Genomic DNA, 17526 nt, shown 5'->3' with positions numbered 1-17526 from the left:
AGGTACCTTTTCAAACAATATAATATAATAGGAAGGTCAATAACTTTACTATCCCAAACAGGTAAACAAACTTAAAAAATAAAATGGACACATTCTCTGTTAGCATGAATTGCACTTCAATAAATGTGTAACACTTTGAAGTGCAGTTTTTCCCCCGATTGGAAAAAGGTTTGTTTAGTTGTCTTTTTTTGTTGCCATATTTGCTTGTTTGTCCACGCTACTGGGCTCATATTGCTCATTCGGTTTGAAAATAAAATATTCCCGCACAAGGACATTTTTCTTTATAATCATCTTTTTCCTTTGAACTTATGTTACGTAGCAGTACTTCTCTAGAATTAGTCGCGACTAGCCAGGCAATGTCTGTGTATTCTCTGTCAGCTGGCGGCCACGCATGCTCATACCGAAACAAAGATATTGGATGAGTGCAAAGAGGCTTCACTCTGCTCATTTAATTCAACTGTCAAACATGCTCAGGTGCTGAGAACGATACACTTTGAATGAGGAGAAGAAACCGGAAGTTACAAAGCAAGATTGGTTGCATGAACAAAGGAACTCTGGTAAACTAGCAAAATAGGAAGTGATCACCGATCAGTGACAGAAACATTGCTAACAGCCAATCAAATAACAGTATCAAGTATGGTTTCACAATCTTGTTGACCTGCTGTTGATTCTTTGTATGGAGTGAGAAGAGAAAGTAAAAATGAGTGCTGCAGAGAGAGAGTACATTTTTGATAAAACAGGAAAAGTCGCTTTGACAATATGAGAGTTTTATTTTGTTATTATTATTATTTTTTCTATAATTAGACCGTAGTCCTTAGCTACATTCACCTCTTATCTTTTCAACCCTGGTCCGTTCCCTATTCGGGTGTACGGAAACAACAGGTAGGACAAATACAGGACTGTAAAGATAAAATAAATTACAAATGAAAGACGTGTGACTTTAAAATAATTGTATTTTGGTCCAATAATATTTAAACAATATTTACTGCATAACAAATTCTAGTACATGCATAAAAAGAAAAAACAGACCAAATTAAATGTTACACAGCGATAACTTCCTGGCACTAACCCTGCAGAAAATAGTTCTTGTCAGTTTCTCTAGGTTTACATTTTTGCCTTTTGCACTATTGTGTTACACTTTATTAGGCATTTCTTACGTATTCCTTATTTGTGGACCTTTATTTTAAGAGGTTATTTTGAAATGGTCAATGTGCTATTAAAATTATGTTTACATTGAGTGTTTTCCATACTTGTTCATTTCCTTTCTGCCTTGATAGCTGCAGGGATTATAATCAGAGGAATGTTATATTTTTATACATTTTGATTTCTATTTTACTATTTTAATTGCTTTTACCCTTTAAAATAGTTTTTAATCTTTTTTATTTTTGTATTGGTTTTATATTTATTTATTTTTTGTTTTTATTCAGTCATTGGTGGAGTATAATATTGTTTTTAATATTGTTTTTAACATGGCTGTGCAGCACTTTGGAAACATTATTGTTGTTTAAATGTGCTATATAAATAAAGTGGATTGGATTGGATTTGAAATACCAATGTTAACATTTAATATAGAGATGTCCGATAATATCCAACTCTTAATTACCGCTTCCGGTATCAACCGATACTGATATATACAGTAGTGGAATTAACACATTATTATGCCTAATTTTGTTGTGATGCCCCTTTGGATGCATTAAACAATGTAACAAGGTTTTCCAAAATAAATCAACTCAAGTTATGAAAAAATGCCAACATGGCCCTGCCATATTTATCATTGAAGTCACAAAGTGCATTATTTTTTTAACATGCCTTGAAACAACAGCTTGGAATTTGGGACATGCTCTCCCTGAGAGAGCATGAGGAGGTTGAGGTGGGCGGGGGGTAGAGTTAGCGGGGTATATTGTAGTGTCCCGGAAGAGTTAGTGCTGCAAGGAGTTCCGGGTATTTGTACTGTTGTGTTCATGTTGTGTTACGGTGCGGATGTTCTCCCAAAATGTGTTTGTTATTCTTGTTTCGTGTGGGTTCACAGTGTGGTGAATATTTGTAACAGTGTTAAAGTTGTTTATGCGGCCACCCTCAGTGTGACCTGTATGGCTGTTGACCAAGTATGCTTTGCATTCACTTGTGTGTGTGCGAAAAGCCGTAGAGTGGTCCGGCACGCAAAGACAGTGCCTTTAGGCGTTTTAAAAAGTCATAAATTTTACTTTTTGAAACAGATACCGATAATTTCTGATATTACATTTTAAAGCATTTATCGGCAGATAATATCTGCAGTCCGATATTATCGGACATCTCTTATTTAATATATTTGTTCCTGGTCCATATTTGTAATTGTTCATAATTATTAATATCACCGATCCAAAACACTTATATCATGATACAGTTTTCAGCCATATCGCCCAGGCCAAATACAACGTATATAAAAATTACACAGACAAGAAGCCAGGTTACTCTTTCGGGACTCTCTCCTCTTAGTGTGTTGTTTGATTATCATATGTCATTGATCCATGTCATTTGCCGCGGCAAAAAGCTGCATTAGCCCCAAAGACTCTGTCTGCGAATGTCGGCTGGTGAACCGGTGGTCGTTCAATTTCACTAATTGATTTAGCCCATTTGCAGCGGCTGCCTTCATCCATCCATTCGTCCGTCCAGCCATCCTCATCTCCGGCCTTCCGCCTCCGCTGACAGCAGAGGGCTTTGTGGCAAAGCAGCTTAATGCGCTTCGAGTTGATTAGATCAGCCGCAGAAGCAGGCTGCTTCTACCGGGGGATGGGAGGCGCCATAACGAGCATTAATCCGAGAGAAAACATGGAAGAGCAACTGAGAAGACTGATTTGGTGGGATTTTCTTTCACCAGTAGGTCTTGTTCAGGTATATTAAAAAAAAAAAAATACAATAATCTGTGATTACGTAGAGGTAATATCCTATGGTGTTACATTTGTGCCTTAATTTTGAGGTCACAAAAGCAGATTTTGAGCACAGAAAAATGTAATTGGCAAGCACATTGATGCTATTCTGACAACTTGACATCAACTTGGTGCAGCACAATCGCACAGGTGAAGTGGTTTTATTAATTTGGTTATTAGAACCTAAACATTGTGGGTAACGTTTTCAAATTTTTTTTATTTTTATATTTGTCTGCAATGTAACAAATAATCAGAGCGTACATTTGTGCAATTCTCTGATTGGTTATCTTTTTGGCACAAACAAAATTCAGCTGAGATAGGCTTCAACATTGCCCGCGACTCCGAAAGGGACAAGTGGTAGGAAATGGATGGATGGATAATGCTGTGCCAAAAAAACTGAAGGTGCGTAGTGCAGAGGTTGCGAGAGAGAGAGGAAGACAAGACGTAAGAGAGCATAGCGGTTTGACTGCGCAGACAGCAATAATTATTGCATCTTAATATGGATAATATCAAACATGGAGAGACACATTATCAATCAAACAATGTTTACTAATATAGCTCTAATTCGCGAGTGTCTCAATGGGCTGCACAAGCCACAACAACATCCTCGGCTCAGATTCCACATCGATCATCTTTATCAATCATTAATTAGGCACAAAATACATTTGGCGTAAATGCAGGACTATAAGCCGCTACTTTTCCCCCCTTGCGCTTTGAACCATCCGGCTTATAAAACAGTGCGCCTAATTTATGGATTCTTCTTCGCTGACGATTATGAAACAACAATTTTTTTTTACTAAACACATAAGATGACGTGTTATTGTTTGTGCTATGGCGCCATCTTTTGGAGGTGCAGGTGCTACTGGATGAATTGCAGCTGTTTAAAGCTTTAAACTAGAAGTAAATGTTCCGTTCTGTCTTCTATTTGTCCATACGGTTTCTACTCCAACAGACTCCTCATCACTCCAAGCAACATTTGTAAGTTTTACAATATAATCAATCAATCAATCAATCAATGTTTACTTATATAGCCCTAAATCACTAGTGTCTCAAACCACCACGACATCCTCGGTAGGCCCACATAAGGGCAAGGAAAACTCACACCCAGTGGGACATTGGTGACAATAATGACCCAGTGGGACGTCAGTGACAATGATGACTATGAGAACCTTAGAGAGGAGGAAAGCAATGGATGTCGAGCGGGTCTAACATGATACTGTGAAAGTTCAATCCACAATGGATCCAACACAGTCGCGAGAGTCCAGTCCAAAGCGGATCCAACACAGCAGCGAGAGTCCCGTTCACAGCGGAGCCAGCAGGAAACCATCCCAAGCGGAGGCGGATCAGCAGCGCAGAGATGTCCCAAGCCGATACACAGGCAAGCAGTACATGGCCACCGGATCGGACCGGACCCCCTCCACAAGGGAGAGTGGGACATAGAAGAAAAAGAAAAGAAACGGCAGATCAACTGGTCTAAAAAGGGAGTCTATTTAAAGGCTAGAGTATACAAAAGAGTTTTAAGGTGAGACTTAAATGCTTCTACTGAGGTGGCATCTCGAACTGTTACCGGGAGGGCATTCCAGAGTACTGGAGCCCGAACGGAAAACGCTCTATAGCCCGCAGACTTTTTTTGGGCTTTGGGAATCACTAACAAGCCGGAGTCCTTTGAACGCAGATTTCTTGCCGGGACATATGGTACAATACAATCGGCAAGATAGGATGGAGCTAGACCGTGTAGTATTTTATACGTAAGTAGTAAAACCTTAAAGTCACATCTTAAGTGCACAGGAAGCCAGTGCAGGTGAGCCAGTACAGGCGTAATGTGATCAAACTTTCTTGTTCCTGTCAAAAGTCTTGCAGCCGCATTTTGTACCAACTGTAATCTTTTAATGCTAGACATGGGGAGACCCGAAAATAATACGTTACAGTAGTCGAGGCGAGACGTAACAAACGCATGGATAATGATCTCAGCGTCTTTAGTGGACAGAATGGAGCCAAAACAATTCTTACTTACTAAACCGTCCTGTGTGATGTCTGTAGAAGTGTGTTCTTGCATAGTTGTACATGCTATCGTAATGTAATAAAGCTGCCGTTGTTAGTATTAGCTAATATGCTAACACGTTTACGAGTGTCTGTCTTAGTATTATTTCCTCACGATGGCATTCTTTTTGTATTGTTCCAGTTTCACAAATTCCTCATGAATTCAGTTGAGTCTGTTTTGCTGATTGGAGAGATAGCTTCCACAGCTACTGGGACAATGAGGATGACTTCTGTTTTGTTTGATCAGTCGATTTACTGCCGTGTTACAGACATTGTTTGGATACAATTAAGGTATTTAAATAAACATTTACAAAATCTTTCTGTATAAATAACTCATCTCACATTTATATCTGTGTCTTATAGTTTGGTGCGGCTAATATATGGAAACAAAATATTTCTAAAATTGAGTGGGTGCAGGTTATATACCGGAAGGACAACTGTAAAGCTGTTTACAAGAAGGGCATGAGTAGACTCTTTTTCCTGAGGAAGCTTAGGTCCTTTAATGTGTGCAGCAAGCTGTTGGCAATCTTTTATCAGTCGTTTGTGGCCAGTTCCCTGTACTTTGCAGTGGTTTGTTGGGACAGCAGCACCAGCAAAAAGGGACTTAAACTGGATTGACAAACTATTGACACGCAGTTGGAGGCGTTTGTGTTAGTGAGGGACAGAAGGACACTGGACAAACTGCTGGTCATCATGGACAATCCTGCCAACCCACTCCACCAGACAATTGAAGGACAGCGGAGTTCATACTCCAACCGGCTTCTTCAGCTTCGTTCCCACTAGGGTTATCCTGATCCGATATTTGGATCGGATGCCGATATTTGCCAAAAAAAGCGTATCGGCAAGGCATGTGAAAATGCCGATCCAGAACCAGTTTAAAAAAAAAAATCCGGTCTGTGTTTTCAACGCACCGTTTTAAATAATACATTCACCTTTTCTGCCACTCCCTACGGTCCGTTCCGCATTTTCCAGCACACCTTCAACACATTCACAGGTCTGTGTTCTAACCGTTAAGACGGCCGTGTGAATTAAAAGTTACGGTAAAAATGTCATCTGTTTGGGATTATTTTACCCTACAAATTCAAAAAGATGAAGAGGTGGAGTGCAAAACATGCCACAATAAAGTCAAGCGTGGTGGTAAAGTTGTAAGACATTTTAATGACTCTTGAGAGTGAGAGGCCTTTTAGCACTCATCATTGATGAACACAGGAGCAGGCCGAGAAGTGCTCGTCTTTGTTAGAATCTCCCCATTATGCTTGGACTTCAGTGGTTTGCCCCCCCTCCCCTGACTTGGGCAAACAATTGAAAGGAGTGTGTAGATAGTTATAATTTTTTTTTTTTTAAGTTTACACTTGTTCAAGAGCAAGTATTGATGTTGAGTTTTAGACATTTTATCCCATTCAGGTTGTTTGTGTGTTTTGCTTTTTAAAATAATGTTTACAGCATTATTTGCACTTTATACTGTTCACATTTTTACTGTTTAATGATGCCATTTCTGTTTGTCATGTATAATTTTTTTCTATTTTGTGTTTATCCTTGAATACCAACCATTGTGTATTGTTCAAACTCACCTAATTCACGTGGCAAGTTGTTATCAAGAGTACTAAAACCCTTTTCAACATGAATCTGACAACTAAGTAGGCTAAATAACTTTAAACTTTAATACATGCTCGGATAGTCCAGTATCAACCAGTATCGGATCGGAAGTGCAAAAACAATATCGGTATCGGATCGGAAGTGCAAAAACCTGGATCGGGACATCCCTAGTTCCCACAGTGTTCGATTCCAGCTGTATAATCACTCGCCATACAGCAATAGATGATGTCTATTACCTGACACCTTCTACGTTAGCTACTTCTCTTGGTTTACAATGTCTATTTTCTGGTGGATTTACTCTCTATTTTATGCTGCAGCTGTTACATATACTTTAATATTGTACATGGTAATTGTTATATATTGTATATATGATATAAACGTATATATCCCATACTGTACATATATTATGTAAATATTACATATATACAGTATGTCATATTTTATATTTCTTTTAGTCTATTTTATACCTGCATTGTCCTTTCCATCTTTTTAATCATTTGTAACTGAGCTACTGTGTGGAACAATTTCCCTTGTAGATCATTAAAGTTTGTCTAAGTCTAAGTGTGCTTTACAGTCCGAAAAATACAGTATATTTGCTTAAAGCTATTTTATTTTTCACTTGAGTTTAATTTCCCCTCAGACTAGCATGTATATGCTTGCAAATAATTTTTTTCTTTGCCAAAAATGTGCCCTTGCGACCTCAAAAATTAGGCACAAATATAACTATAATATCCAAGGAAAATACAAACAAGCACATAGTTATAACAATGGTGTCATTTAAGATGCAGCTTTCCTTGCACGCTACCACATGGGGGCAGCAAAAAAGGGTGGCCGGCTTGCTGATGGATGCTGGTCCCTGTCAGGTATCAGCGGGTCAGAGTAGGGACAGAGGACCACAGCTGAACCAATTATGTAACCCCGAAAGAGTGAGTGAGGGCGGGCTCAGAAAACATCTGTTGCCAATTCATAAGCGGATCAACAAGTCCGAAAACGGCCCCCCTCAAGTAACGACAGGTCAACATGTATATTTGTTACTGCCTATATTCTTCAAGCAATCAGTCAGGGATTTAAGAAGAGCAGGTGTGGGTGGCATGTTCAGGCTAATCAAAAGTGACAACCCTTTAAACAACTTCTATAGTGTAGAACAGTGGTTCTCAAATGGGGTTCCGCATACCCCTGGGGGTACTTGAAGGTATGCCAAGGGGTACCTGAGATTTTTTTTGAATATTCGAAAAATAGGAACAATTCAAAAATCCTTTATAAGTATATTTATTGAATAATACTTCAACAAAATATGAATGTAAGTTCATAAACTGTGAAAAAAAAATACAACAAAGCAATATTCAGTGTTGACAGCTAGATTATTTAAGGACATGTTCCATAAATATTGATGTTAAATATTTATTTTATTGTGAAGAAATGTTTGGAATTAAGTTGATGAATCCAGATGGATCTCTATTACAATCCCCAAAGAGGGCACTTTAAGTTGATGATTACTTCTATGTGTAGAAATCTTTATTTATAATTAAATCACTTGTTTATTTTTCAACAAGTTTTTAGTTATTTTCATATTTTTTTTCCAAATAGTTTAAGAAAGACCACTACAAATAAGCAATATTTAATAAATCAGAAACTGATGACATAGTGCTGTATTTTACTTCATAATCTCTTTTTTTTCAAACAAAAATGCTTTGCTCTGATTAGGGGGTACTTGAATTAAAAAAATGTTTACAGGGGGTACATCACTGAAAAAAGGTTGAGAACCACTGGTGTAGAAGATTCTTGTGCTGTTTCGAAAACAACAAAAGAGTTTTCTGGCAATGCAGCAAAATAGTTATTCATGTTGGTTACGTAACAACATGCCAGAGCTGGGTGACCCAATGACCCGAGTTCATAGCTGCCGGGTGGGAGCAAAGGGTACAAAGGTTAGATGGCTGCATTCACCCGCCACGCTCAACATTGATTTCCTCTTGGGCTTATGATAAGGGTCGGACTACGCAGCTTTGAGCTATGGATCAGATGGTTTTATGGCCGAGCACTGCGTCTGGCGTGGAGCTGAAAAGTCAAAACAGTCGACCGATGTTTGTTGTGTGTCCTTGGCTGGCTTATCCGATTTGCATGCATGTCTCGTTGCAAGTTCCTCTTTTAGAAACGCGTCCCTCTCTTCCTGTCTGACTAATGCTGTTGTGTTTTGTAAAAAGCATTTGAAGGTTTGAAAGTGGAAGACCGTCAGAGGCTTCACGGAACTCACGGCATGAGACTGAGTTTCCCTCCAGACTTGACGCCTTCCCTCTTCTGGACATAATTTGCTGGAATGGTGCCCTCTCTGCCCACAATGTTCCTTGCTTTGTACCAGTTGGGATCCTGTAGAAAAACAAAGAAAGAAACAGGTGTTTAAACATTTAAAAGCATGAACACAGACAATTTAAAAGGGGACCTATGATGATTGCCCACTTTTGCGACTTAAAGGCCTACTGAAACCCACTACTACCGACCACGCAGAGTGATAGTTTATATATCAATGATGAAATCTTAACATTGCAACACATGCCAATACGGCCTTTTTAGTTTACTAAATTGCAATTTTTAATTTCCCGCGAAGTATCCTGTTGAAAACGTTGTGTTATGATGACACGTGCGCGTGACGTCACCGGTTGTAGCGGACATGTTATTCCAGCCCCGATCCAAGCTATAAGTAGTTTGCTTTAATCGCATAAATACACAGTATTCTGGACATCTGTGTTGCTGAATCTTTCGAGATTTGTTCAATTAATAATGGAGAAGTCAAAGAAGAGAAGATGTAGGTGGGAAGCGGTGTATTGCAGCTGCCTTTAGCAACACAAACACAGCCGGTGTTTCCATGGTTACAATCCCGAAGGTGAAGCTTTTCTATGGAACAGAGCGGTCAAGCGAACATGGTTTCCGACCACATGTCAACCGGCAAGTTTCGGTGAGAAAATTGTGCTAATAAATCGACTCTTACTGTAGACATGAGCGGAGCTTGCGTCCTCCTGAAGCTTCGGACTATTATCTCCTCCCACCGGAGACACTGGCGGTCACCACACCCGTGGCCACACCCCTCCGACTTTCAGGTACCATATAATCTTACTAAAACACTAGTAACACAATAAGCAGATAAGGGATTTTCCAGAATTATCCTAGTAAATCTGTCTAATAACATCTGAATCGCTCCCACTGCCCTCGCCTTTTTTTTTTTTCCCCTATTCCTTCACTCTCACTATCCTCATCCACGAATCTTTCACCCTTGCTCACATTAATGGGGAAATCGTCACTTTCTCGGTCCAAATCGCGCTCGCTGCTGGTGGCTAGGATTGTAAACAATGTGAGGATGTGAGGAGCCCTACAACCCGTGACGTCACGCGCACATCGTCTGCTACTTCCGGTACAGACAAGGCTTTTTTAAGAGCGACCAAAAGTTGCGAACTTTATCGTCGATGTTCTCTACTAAAAATATGGCAATATCGCGAAATGATCAAGTATGACACATAGAATGGACCTGCTATCCCCGTTTAAATAAGAAAATCTCATTTTAGTAGGCCTTTAATGTCACATTAGACCCTTAAATAAAGTTTCCCTTTGTTTCCACCAAAAACTTCCCAGGTAGATTTAGTTCTTCAGGAACTTGTTTAGTTCTGCAAGCTAACTGGGACTTTTGGAAGGTTCCTGGAACCTTACTGGGGGCAGGCTTTGCTGTCCAACTCTGATTGGTTGAACACAGTTAGGGGTGTTCCCAAAACTTTGTTTTCAAACACAGGACCACCATTTCTTGTGTATTTCTACAAAACCCAAAACCAGTGAAGTTGGCACCTTGTGTAAATGGTAAATAAAAACAGAAAACAATTTGCAAATCGTTTTCAACCTATAATCAATTGAATAGACTGCAAAGACAAGATACTTAAGGTTCGACTGGAAAACGTTATTTTTTGCAAATATTATCTCATTTGGAATTTGATGCCTGCAACATGTTTCTAAAAAGCTGGTACAAGTGGCAAAAAGGACAAAGTAGAGGAATGCTCATCAAACACATTTTTGGAACATGCCACAGGTGAACAGGCTAATTAGAAACAGGTAGGTGCCATGATTGGGTTTAAAAACAGCTTCCAAACATGGATGGGGCGAGGGTCACCATTTTGTAAACACATGCATGAGAAAATTGTCGAACAGTTTAAGAACAACATTTGTCAACCAGCTATAGCAAGGAATTTTGGGATTCCACCATCTAGGCTCCGTAATATCATTAAAAAGTTTAGAAAATCTGGAGAAAGCATTGCACGTAAGCAATGATATTACGGATCTTCGATCCTTCAGGGGGTACTGCATCAAAAAGCAACATCAGTGTGCAAAGGATATCACCACATGGGCTCAGGGGGAATTCAAAAAGTTAAAGTACCAATGATTGTCACACACACACTAGGTGTGGTGAAATTTGTCCTCTGCATTTCACCAATCCCCTTGTTCACCTCCTAGGAGGTGAGGGGAGCAGTGGGCACTGGGCAGCACCAGTGGCCGCGCCAGGGAATCATTTTGGTGATTTAACCTCCAATTCGAACCATTGATGCTGAGTGCCAAGCATGGACGTAATGGGTCCCATGTTTATAGTGTTTGTTATGACTCGGCCAGGGTTTGAACTTGCGACCTACCGATCTCAGGACGGACACTCTAACCACTAGGCCACTGGGTAGGTGAGAAAACCACTGTCAGTAACTACAGTTTGTCACTACATCTGTAAGTGCACGTTAAAACTCTACTATGCAAAGCCAAAGCCGTTTATTGGCAACACCCAGAAACGCCGCCGGCTTCGATGGGCACGAGCTCATCTAAGATGGATTGTTATAGGCGCAAAATTCCAAAAGCCAGCATCTGTGATTGTATGGGGGTGTATTAGTGCCCAAGGCATGGGTAACTTACACATCTGTGAAGGCACCATTAATGCTGAAAGGTACATAAAAGTTTTGGAGCAACATATGTTGACATCTAAAAACGTTATCATGAACGCCCCTGCTTATTTCAGCAAGACAATGCCAAGCCACGTGTTACAACAGCACGGCTTCATAGTAAAAGAGTGCGGGTACTAGACTGGCCTGCCTGTAGTACAGACTTGTCTCCCATTTAAAATGTGTGGCGCAATATGAAGCCAAAAAAAGTAAATATAAGACCACAGACTATTGAACAACTTAAGATGTAGATCAAGCAAGAATAGGAAAGAATTCCGCCTGATACCTTCAAAAATTGGTCTCCTCAGTTCCCAAAAATTTACTGAGTGTTGTTAAAAGGAAAGGCCATGCAACCCAGTGGCAAAAATGCACCTGTATCAACTTTTTTTGCTACGTGTTGCTGCCATTGAATTCTAAGTTAATGATTTTTTGCAAAAAAAAAAAAAAGTTTCTCGGTTTGAACATTAAATATCTTGGCTTTGCAGTCTATTCAATTGAAAATAAGTTGAAAAGGACTTGCAAATCATTGTATTCTGTTTTTATTTACTATTTACACAATGTGCCAACTTCACTGGTTTTGGTTTTTTTATTACAACATACTTGACAACGGAGAGAAAAAATGATAAGAACTTTCGACTTGGAGGAACTTTTGTGGTGTGTGTGTGCGGAAGAACGCTGATCAGTAGAACAATCTTGCAGTCGTAGTCTTTAAACTATCTTTGCAGTTTAATGTTGTTTATTAGCTTTTACTAACTTCATTTCAATACCCAAAGCGACGAGAAGTGGACAGATTTTTTAAAATGTATTTACCAAGGAGTATGAAGCCGGACTCTAATAAGTATTGACCTCAACTGCTTACTACTCTAAGACTTTGTTGGATAAATGTACAAAAAAGGAGTGAGTACACAAGTGAAACAAAGGTAAATAACTTAAAAAATTAACTATTTACATTATTACATGTTCTAAAATAGTCAGTGACACTCCATTTGTGTAGTTATTAGCCTCAACCCGAGTATACAAAATGTGAATACTAAAAAGCTAATGCAAATGTTTTTGTGTTATCGGTGTGAGTTAAACAATTACATTTATTATTTATATATTGTTACATACAGCTGAAATCGACCAAAAGTAATCGCCTGACCTAAATTAATTAATTTAATGAGAGGAACAACTTTCTGACTGTAGGACATTGCGTCCCAAAGCCTGACTTTAAATTTAATATAGTTAATTGAATAAACTTTATTTTTTAAATCACATGGTTTTGTACATTCATGCTTGGTATTTTGGTTTCTTACTTTTAATTATAATAACTGTGATCTAATATTGTCTGTTTATTTACATGGTATCAGTGTAGAAATATAGTAAACCATTCCTCAATATGTCATCAGCCTGATTTGTTTGAACTACCTGAACTGTGAAATGCGGTGGAAACACAAACCACACTTCTACAGGAACCTATAGATCATGGAACTAGAGGTTCCAGGAACCTTAAGTTCCTGAACTTTTGGTGGAAAAGGGTCTAATGTTGGATGGATACTGGGTGGTAATTGGGTGTGAGCGTTCATACAGTTTTAGATGGCTCTGAAAACTTATGTTGCAGAGTTTTTTTTTTCTTTTTAACAGTCGGCCACTGGTGACATCGTAGATTGACGCGCATATTTATGTTTCAGCTCTTGACCAGCCTCTTCTGTTATTCCTTCTCTTTTCATCCCATCCTGCCTGCTCTAATGAAATAAAATACATATTTCTGTTTGTCCACGGCATTTTACACAAGGCTGTTTTGTCAAGATGGACCAGAGCATGTCATATCAAGGTTATGGTGACCAAAATTATCATGGTTATCATTATTATCAAATAATTTTTGAATGTGCTCAAAAAGTACGTATATATACACACACACACTGTAATCTTTTGACCAAGATATCTTTAAAAAAATAAAAAATAAAAGCCACTATTTTGCATGTTTTGTTTCTTATGCTTTACTGAGTATGTTTTAGTATCTTATCGGTTTTAACAGCTATGAGTTTATTTTAAATATTAGTTTGTACTGTAGCACATAACGATTTATCTTAAATGAAAAGTGCAAAACAAATAAAATCTATTATTATTTCTAGCTTGCGTTGTGGCATCCTTCTTTATTCAGTGATCCTTGATCACACATTAAAAACACCTCCCTCTTGTATTCCTTTACATTCAATGTGCACAATTGAATATCTACATTGCTCGGACTGTAATGTTTTAATATAAGATTGGACTTGGGAAATTCATTAATGGATCTTGTTTTCATGTCAGGATTGAAGAGAGTATGCCTAAAAATACATTTATCAGTCACATTTTTTTTTTGAAATCTTAATTTTAAACGGTAATGCTAACTGTTTGGAGTTTTACCGCGGTTATCATTTATAAAGTTTATCGTTACAGCCCGAGAAAGTAGCAAAGCGGATTCGCAGCTAAAATAAAAAATGTTTTAAATATGGCGACTTCACTACCTGACAAGGTAGAAGTCGTACTATTAAGTATAATTTTCATCTAATCTTGACATGCGCACATAAACACAATTAATGTTATGACCGGGGATCCATATACTTTGTATAAGTTAATTTTTTATTGTGTCGAATCCCTACCCCCCCAAAAAAACTAGCGGTGATGTTTGTCACTGCTATTTAATAAATACAAAATTGGAAAGGGTTTTAATTGAAATTTAAAATATAACGTCTCACACATGAACTGTTTGCAGACAGACCAGGAAAACAGGAAATAAATGTGTCTGTGTAGCAAAATTTCCACAAAAACATATCCTTAAATATTATGCAAACCACAAAAAAGTGTTTTACACATAGATAGATTAGAATCATCATAGGTCCATTTTAATTTATTGTTGATTGTCATGGAGGTGAAGAGTTTACCCTGGTTACTCCGATGATGGTCAGCACGTCTCCTTTACAGAAAGGCAGGTCCTGTTCATTGTCCGTCTGGAAGTTATACTTGGCGACACACTCGGTGCCCGTCGACCACGGCGCCTGCAGTGGGAGAAGACAGGTGGCGGGATCAATACTAAAGTGCAGTATAACCTTTCAAGCACTATCTGTAAACAAATGAGTAAACACATGTACAGTATCCCGCAAAAGTAAATACACCCTTCACATTACGCCAAGCCTTTTTACGACAGCTTACAGTGGGGTAAAAAAGTATTTAGTCAGCCACCGATTGTGCAAGTTCTCCCACTTAAAATGATGACAGAGATCTGTAATTTTCATCATAAGTACACTTCAACTGTGAGAGACAGAATGTGAAAAAAAATATCCAGGAATTCACATTGTAGGAATTTTAAAGAATTTATTTGTAAATTATGGTGGAAAATAAGTATTTGGTCAACCATTCAAAGCTCTCACTGATGGAAGGAGGTTTTGGCTCAAAATCTCACGTTACATGACCCCATTCATTCTTTCCTTAACACGGATCAATCGTCCTGTCCCCTTAGCAGAAAAACAGCCCCAAAGCATGATGTTTCCACCCCCATGCTTCACAGTAGGTGTGGTGTTCTTGGGATGCAACTCAGTATTCTTCTTCCTCCAAACGGAGTTGAATTTATACCAAAAAGTTCTATTTTGGTTTCATCTGACCACATGACATTCTCCCAATCCTCTGCTGTATCATCCATGTATCCATTTTGGTATAAACTCAACTCCTCGTGTTTGGAGGAAGAAGAATACTGAGTTGCATCCCAAGAACACCACACCTACTGTGAAGCATGGGGGTGGAAACATCATGCTTTGGGGCCGCTTTTCTGCTAAGGGGACAGGACGATTGATCCGTGTTAAGGAAAGAATGAATGGGGCCATGTATCGTGAGATTTTCAGCCAAAACCTCCTTCCATCAGTGAGAGCTTTGAATGGTTGACCAAATACTTATTTTCCACCATAATTTACAAATAAATTATTTAAAATTCCTACAATGGGAATTCCTGGATTTTTTTTTTCCACATTCTGTCTCTCACAGTTGAAGTGTACCTATGATGGAAATTACAGACCTCTGTCATCATTTTAAGTGGGAGAACTTGCACAATCGGTGGCTGACTAAATACTTTTTTGCCCCACTGTATCTTGTCAGGGGACACTATTCGGAAATACTTTGTAGCTTGTACACACTGCTATCTGTGTGCCAGCTGGTCACATGTAGTGTGCAGCTTCTGTTGATAAACGAAAGTGACTGCAAGACACACTTGATCAACAGCTATACAGGTTACACAGAGTTGTGATACAAACAACTTTAACACTCTTACTAATACACGCCGCACTGTGAACCCACACCAAACAAGAATGACAAACACATTTTGGGAGAACATCCGCAATGTAACAACATAAACACAACATAACAAATAACCAGAATCCCATGCATCCCTAACTCTTCCGGGCTACATTATACACTCCAAATTGTACCTGTGGGTTCACAGTGTGGTGCATTTAAGTAAGAGATTTAAAGTTTATTATATAACAACTCTCAGTGTAACCTGTACATATGTGAAACTCAAGGCCGACGGGCCAGCTCTAGCCCCATCACATAGTTTTTTTGTGTGGCCTGAAAAAGATGTCCGTTAATAAAGCACCTCATCATCATCGCATTCATTCTAAAAAAATGCATACATGCTATATCTTTTCATATTAATATCATTTGATCTTACAAGAAACATTTGGTTAAAATAAAAAATACTTAAATATCTGCTTGTCACCCTGACTAATGATTTCAAAGCAAGTTATCATATTGTACGTAAAACAAAAAAAAGGAAAATACAGGGGAAATTGTGTACTAATGAGTTGATCATACATTAAAATTCTTTATTCACTGTCACACGCGGCCTTCTCAAGGTAGCCCCAACTGCGATGTGGTCCAAAACGAAAGTAAGTTTGACGTCAATGACATAGGGGAAACCCTGAGGATGGTCAGTATCGGACTCGGCAGCATAAAGCTATGATTGGAACATCCCTTAATTTGGCCACAACTATTTACAGTAAGGTGGACCTGTTCTGCTAACAACTATTTGGGCAATATTGACAGCCGTGTGATGACTCATTTTCAGTAAATCTACACAAGCTGTACTCTGACTGCTTTCAAGTACACCAAAGTGCAATTTGCAAAATGCATAAGTTGACTTACGTGGATCCCAGACATGATGACAGGATGTGGGGAGCAGGTGTCCTCAGGCAGGTAGCGCTCACTGTTCAGCTGGTACCATCAGAGCTGTGACAGAAACAGAACAGGGAGTTGGATATACAATTAATCACGGGACAATACATGGCATAAAACACCTTTGAATGAAAGCTACCATAATAAATAATCAATTACCCCAAATCATAACATTTTAAGTCTCTGGTCGGCAGGTGATAACGATATGCGTGCCGAATCTTTACTACCAGTCTGGTGCAGTTTATTATTTGCTCTATAGTACCTGGCCTGCAATACCACGGAGGGATATAATTAAAAAAAGATTGGTTTTATCATTCCTTCCCACCACAGCGAGTCAATGGCATGAATAGTTTTGGATTAGTTGTTTACGCCAGATGCTTTTCTTGGCGCAACCCGGGTTGGTACACAAAGCCATGGCCTCTGCCATGAGAGGCAGTAGGAGCATAACATTATTAAAACTGTATCACACTATGAGTCGATATCAATAATTAGCGATATTTGTGACCAATCTAAAATAAGGATCAGGAGAAAAATACTAAATGTAAAGATTTGTATTTAAAATGTAATATTCCCCTGACTATAATTCCCCCAGCTATCAAGGCAGAAATGAAAGGAAGCATGTATTTAGCAATATGTATTTTTATATTCCATATACTGTAAATTTTGGACTATAAGCAGCTACTTTTTTTCGTACACTTTGAACCCTTTGACTTATAAAACCGTGTGGCTCATTTATGGATTTTTCTTTGCAAACAGCCATTGAAAAATACTTTTAATTAAACACATGCAAATACATTTAGATGTTGTTATTGTTTGTGCAATTGCGCCTGCGGTTTAAAGCTTTG

The 17526-nt window shown here is 38.7% G+C and overlaps 1 protein-coding gene across 2 annotated transcripts in view; it reads right to left on the bottom strand.

Annotated features, from left to right (window-relative positions):
• Window positions 1-17526, bottom strand: part of LOC133536091 (tyrosine-protein kinase CSK) — a 134406-nt gene that overhangs the window by 20245 nt on the left and 96635 nt on the right. For both annotated transcript variants that reach the window (XM_061876302.1, XM_061876293.1), the window contains 3 exons: window positions 16652-16735; window positions 14404-14517; window positions 8794-8906 (listed from right to left, as the gene is read on the bottom strand). In XM_061876302.1, the coding sequence (XP_061732286.1) occupies window positions 8794-8906; window positions 14404-14517; window positions 16652-16666 (242 nt within the window). In that variant the 5' untranslated portion in view covers window positions 16667-16735. The remainder of the gene's footprint in view (window positions 1-8793; window positions 8907-14403; window positions 14518-16651; window positions 16736-17526) is intronic.

Source organism: Nerophis ophidion, linkage group LG02 (assembly GCF_033978795.1).
Source record: "Nerophis ophidion isolate RoL-2023_Sa linkage group LG02, RoL_Noph_v1.0, whole genome shotgun sequence".
Taxonomy (NCBI): Eukaryota; Metazoa; Chordata; class Actinopteri; order Syngnathiformes; family Syngnathidae; genus Nerophis; species Nerophis ophidion.
This window is presented reverse-complemented; position numbering and strand designations above follow the sequence as displayed.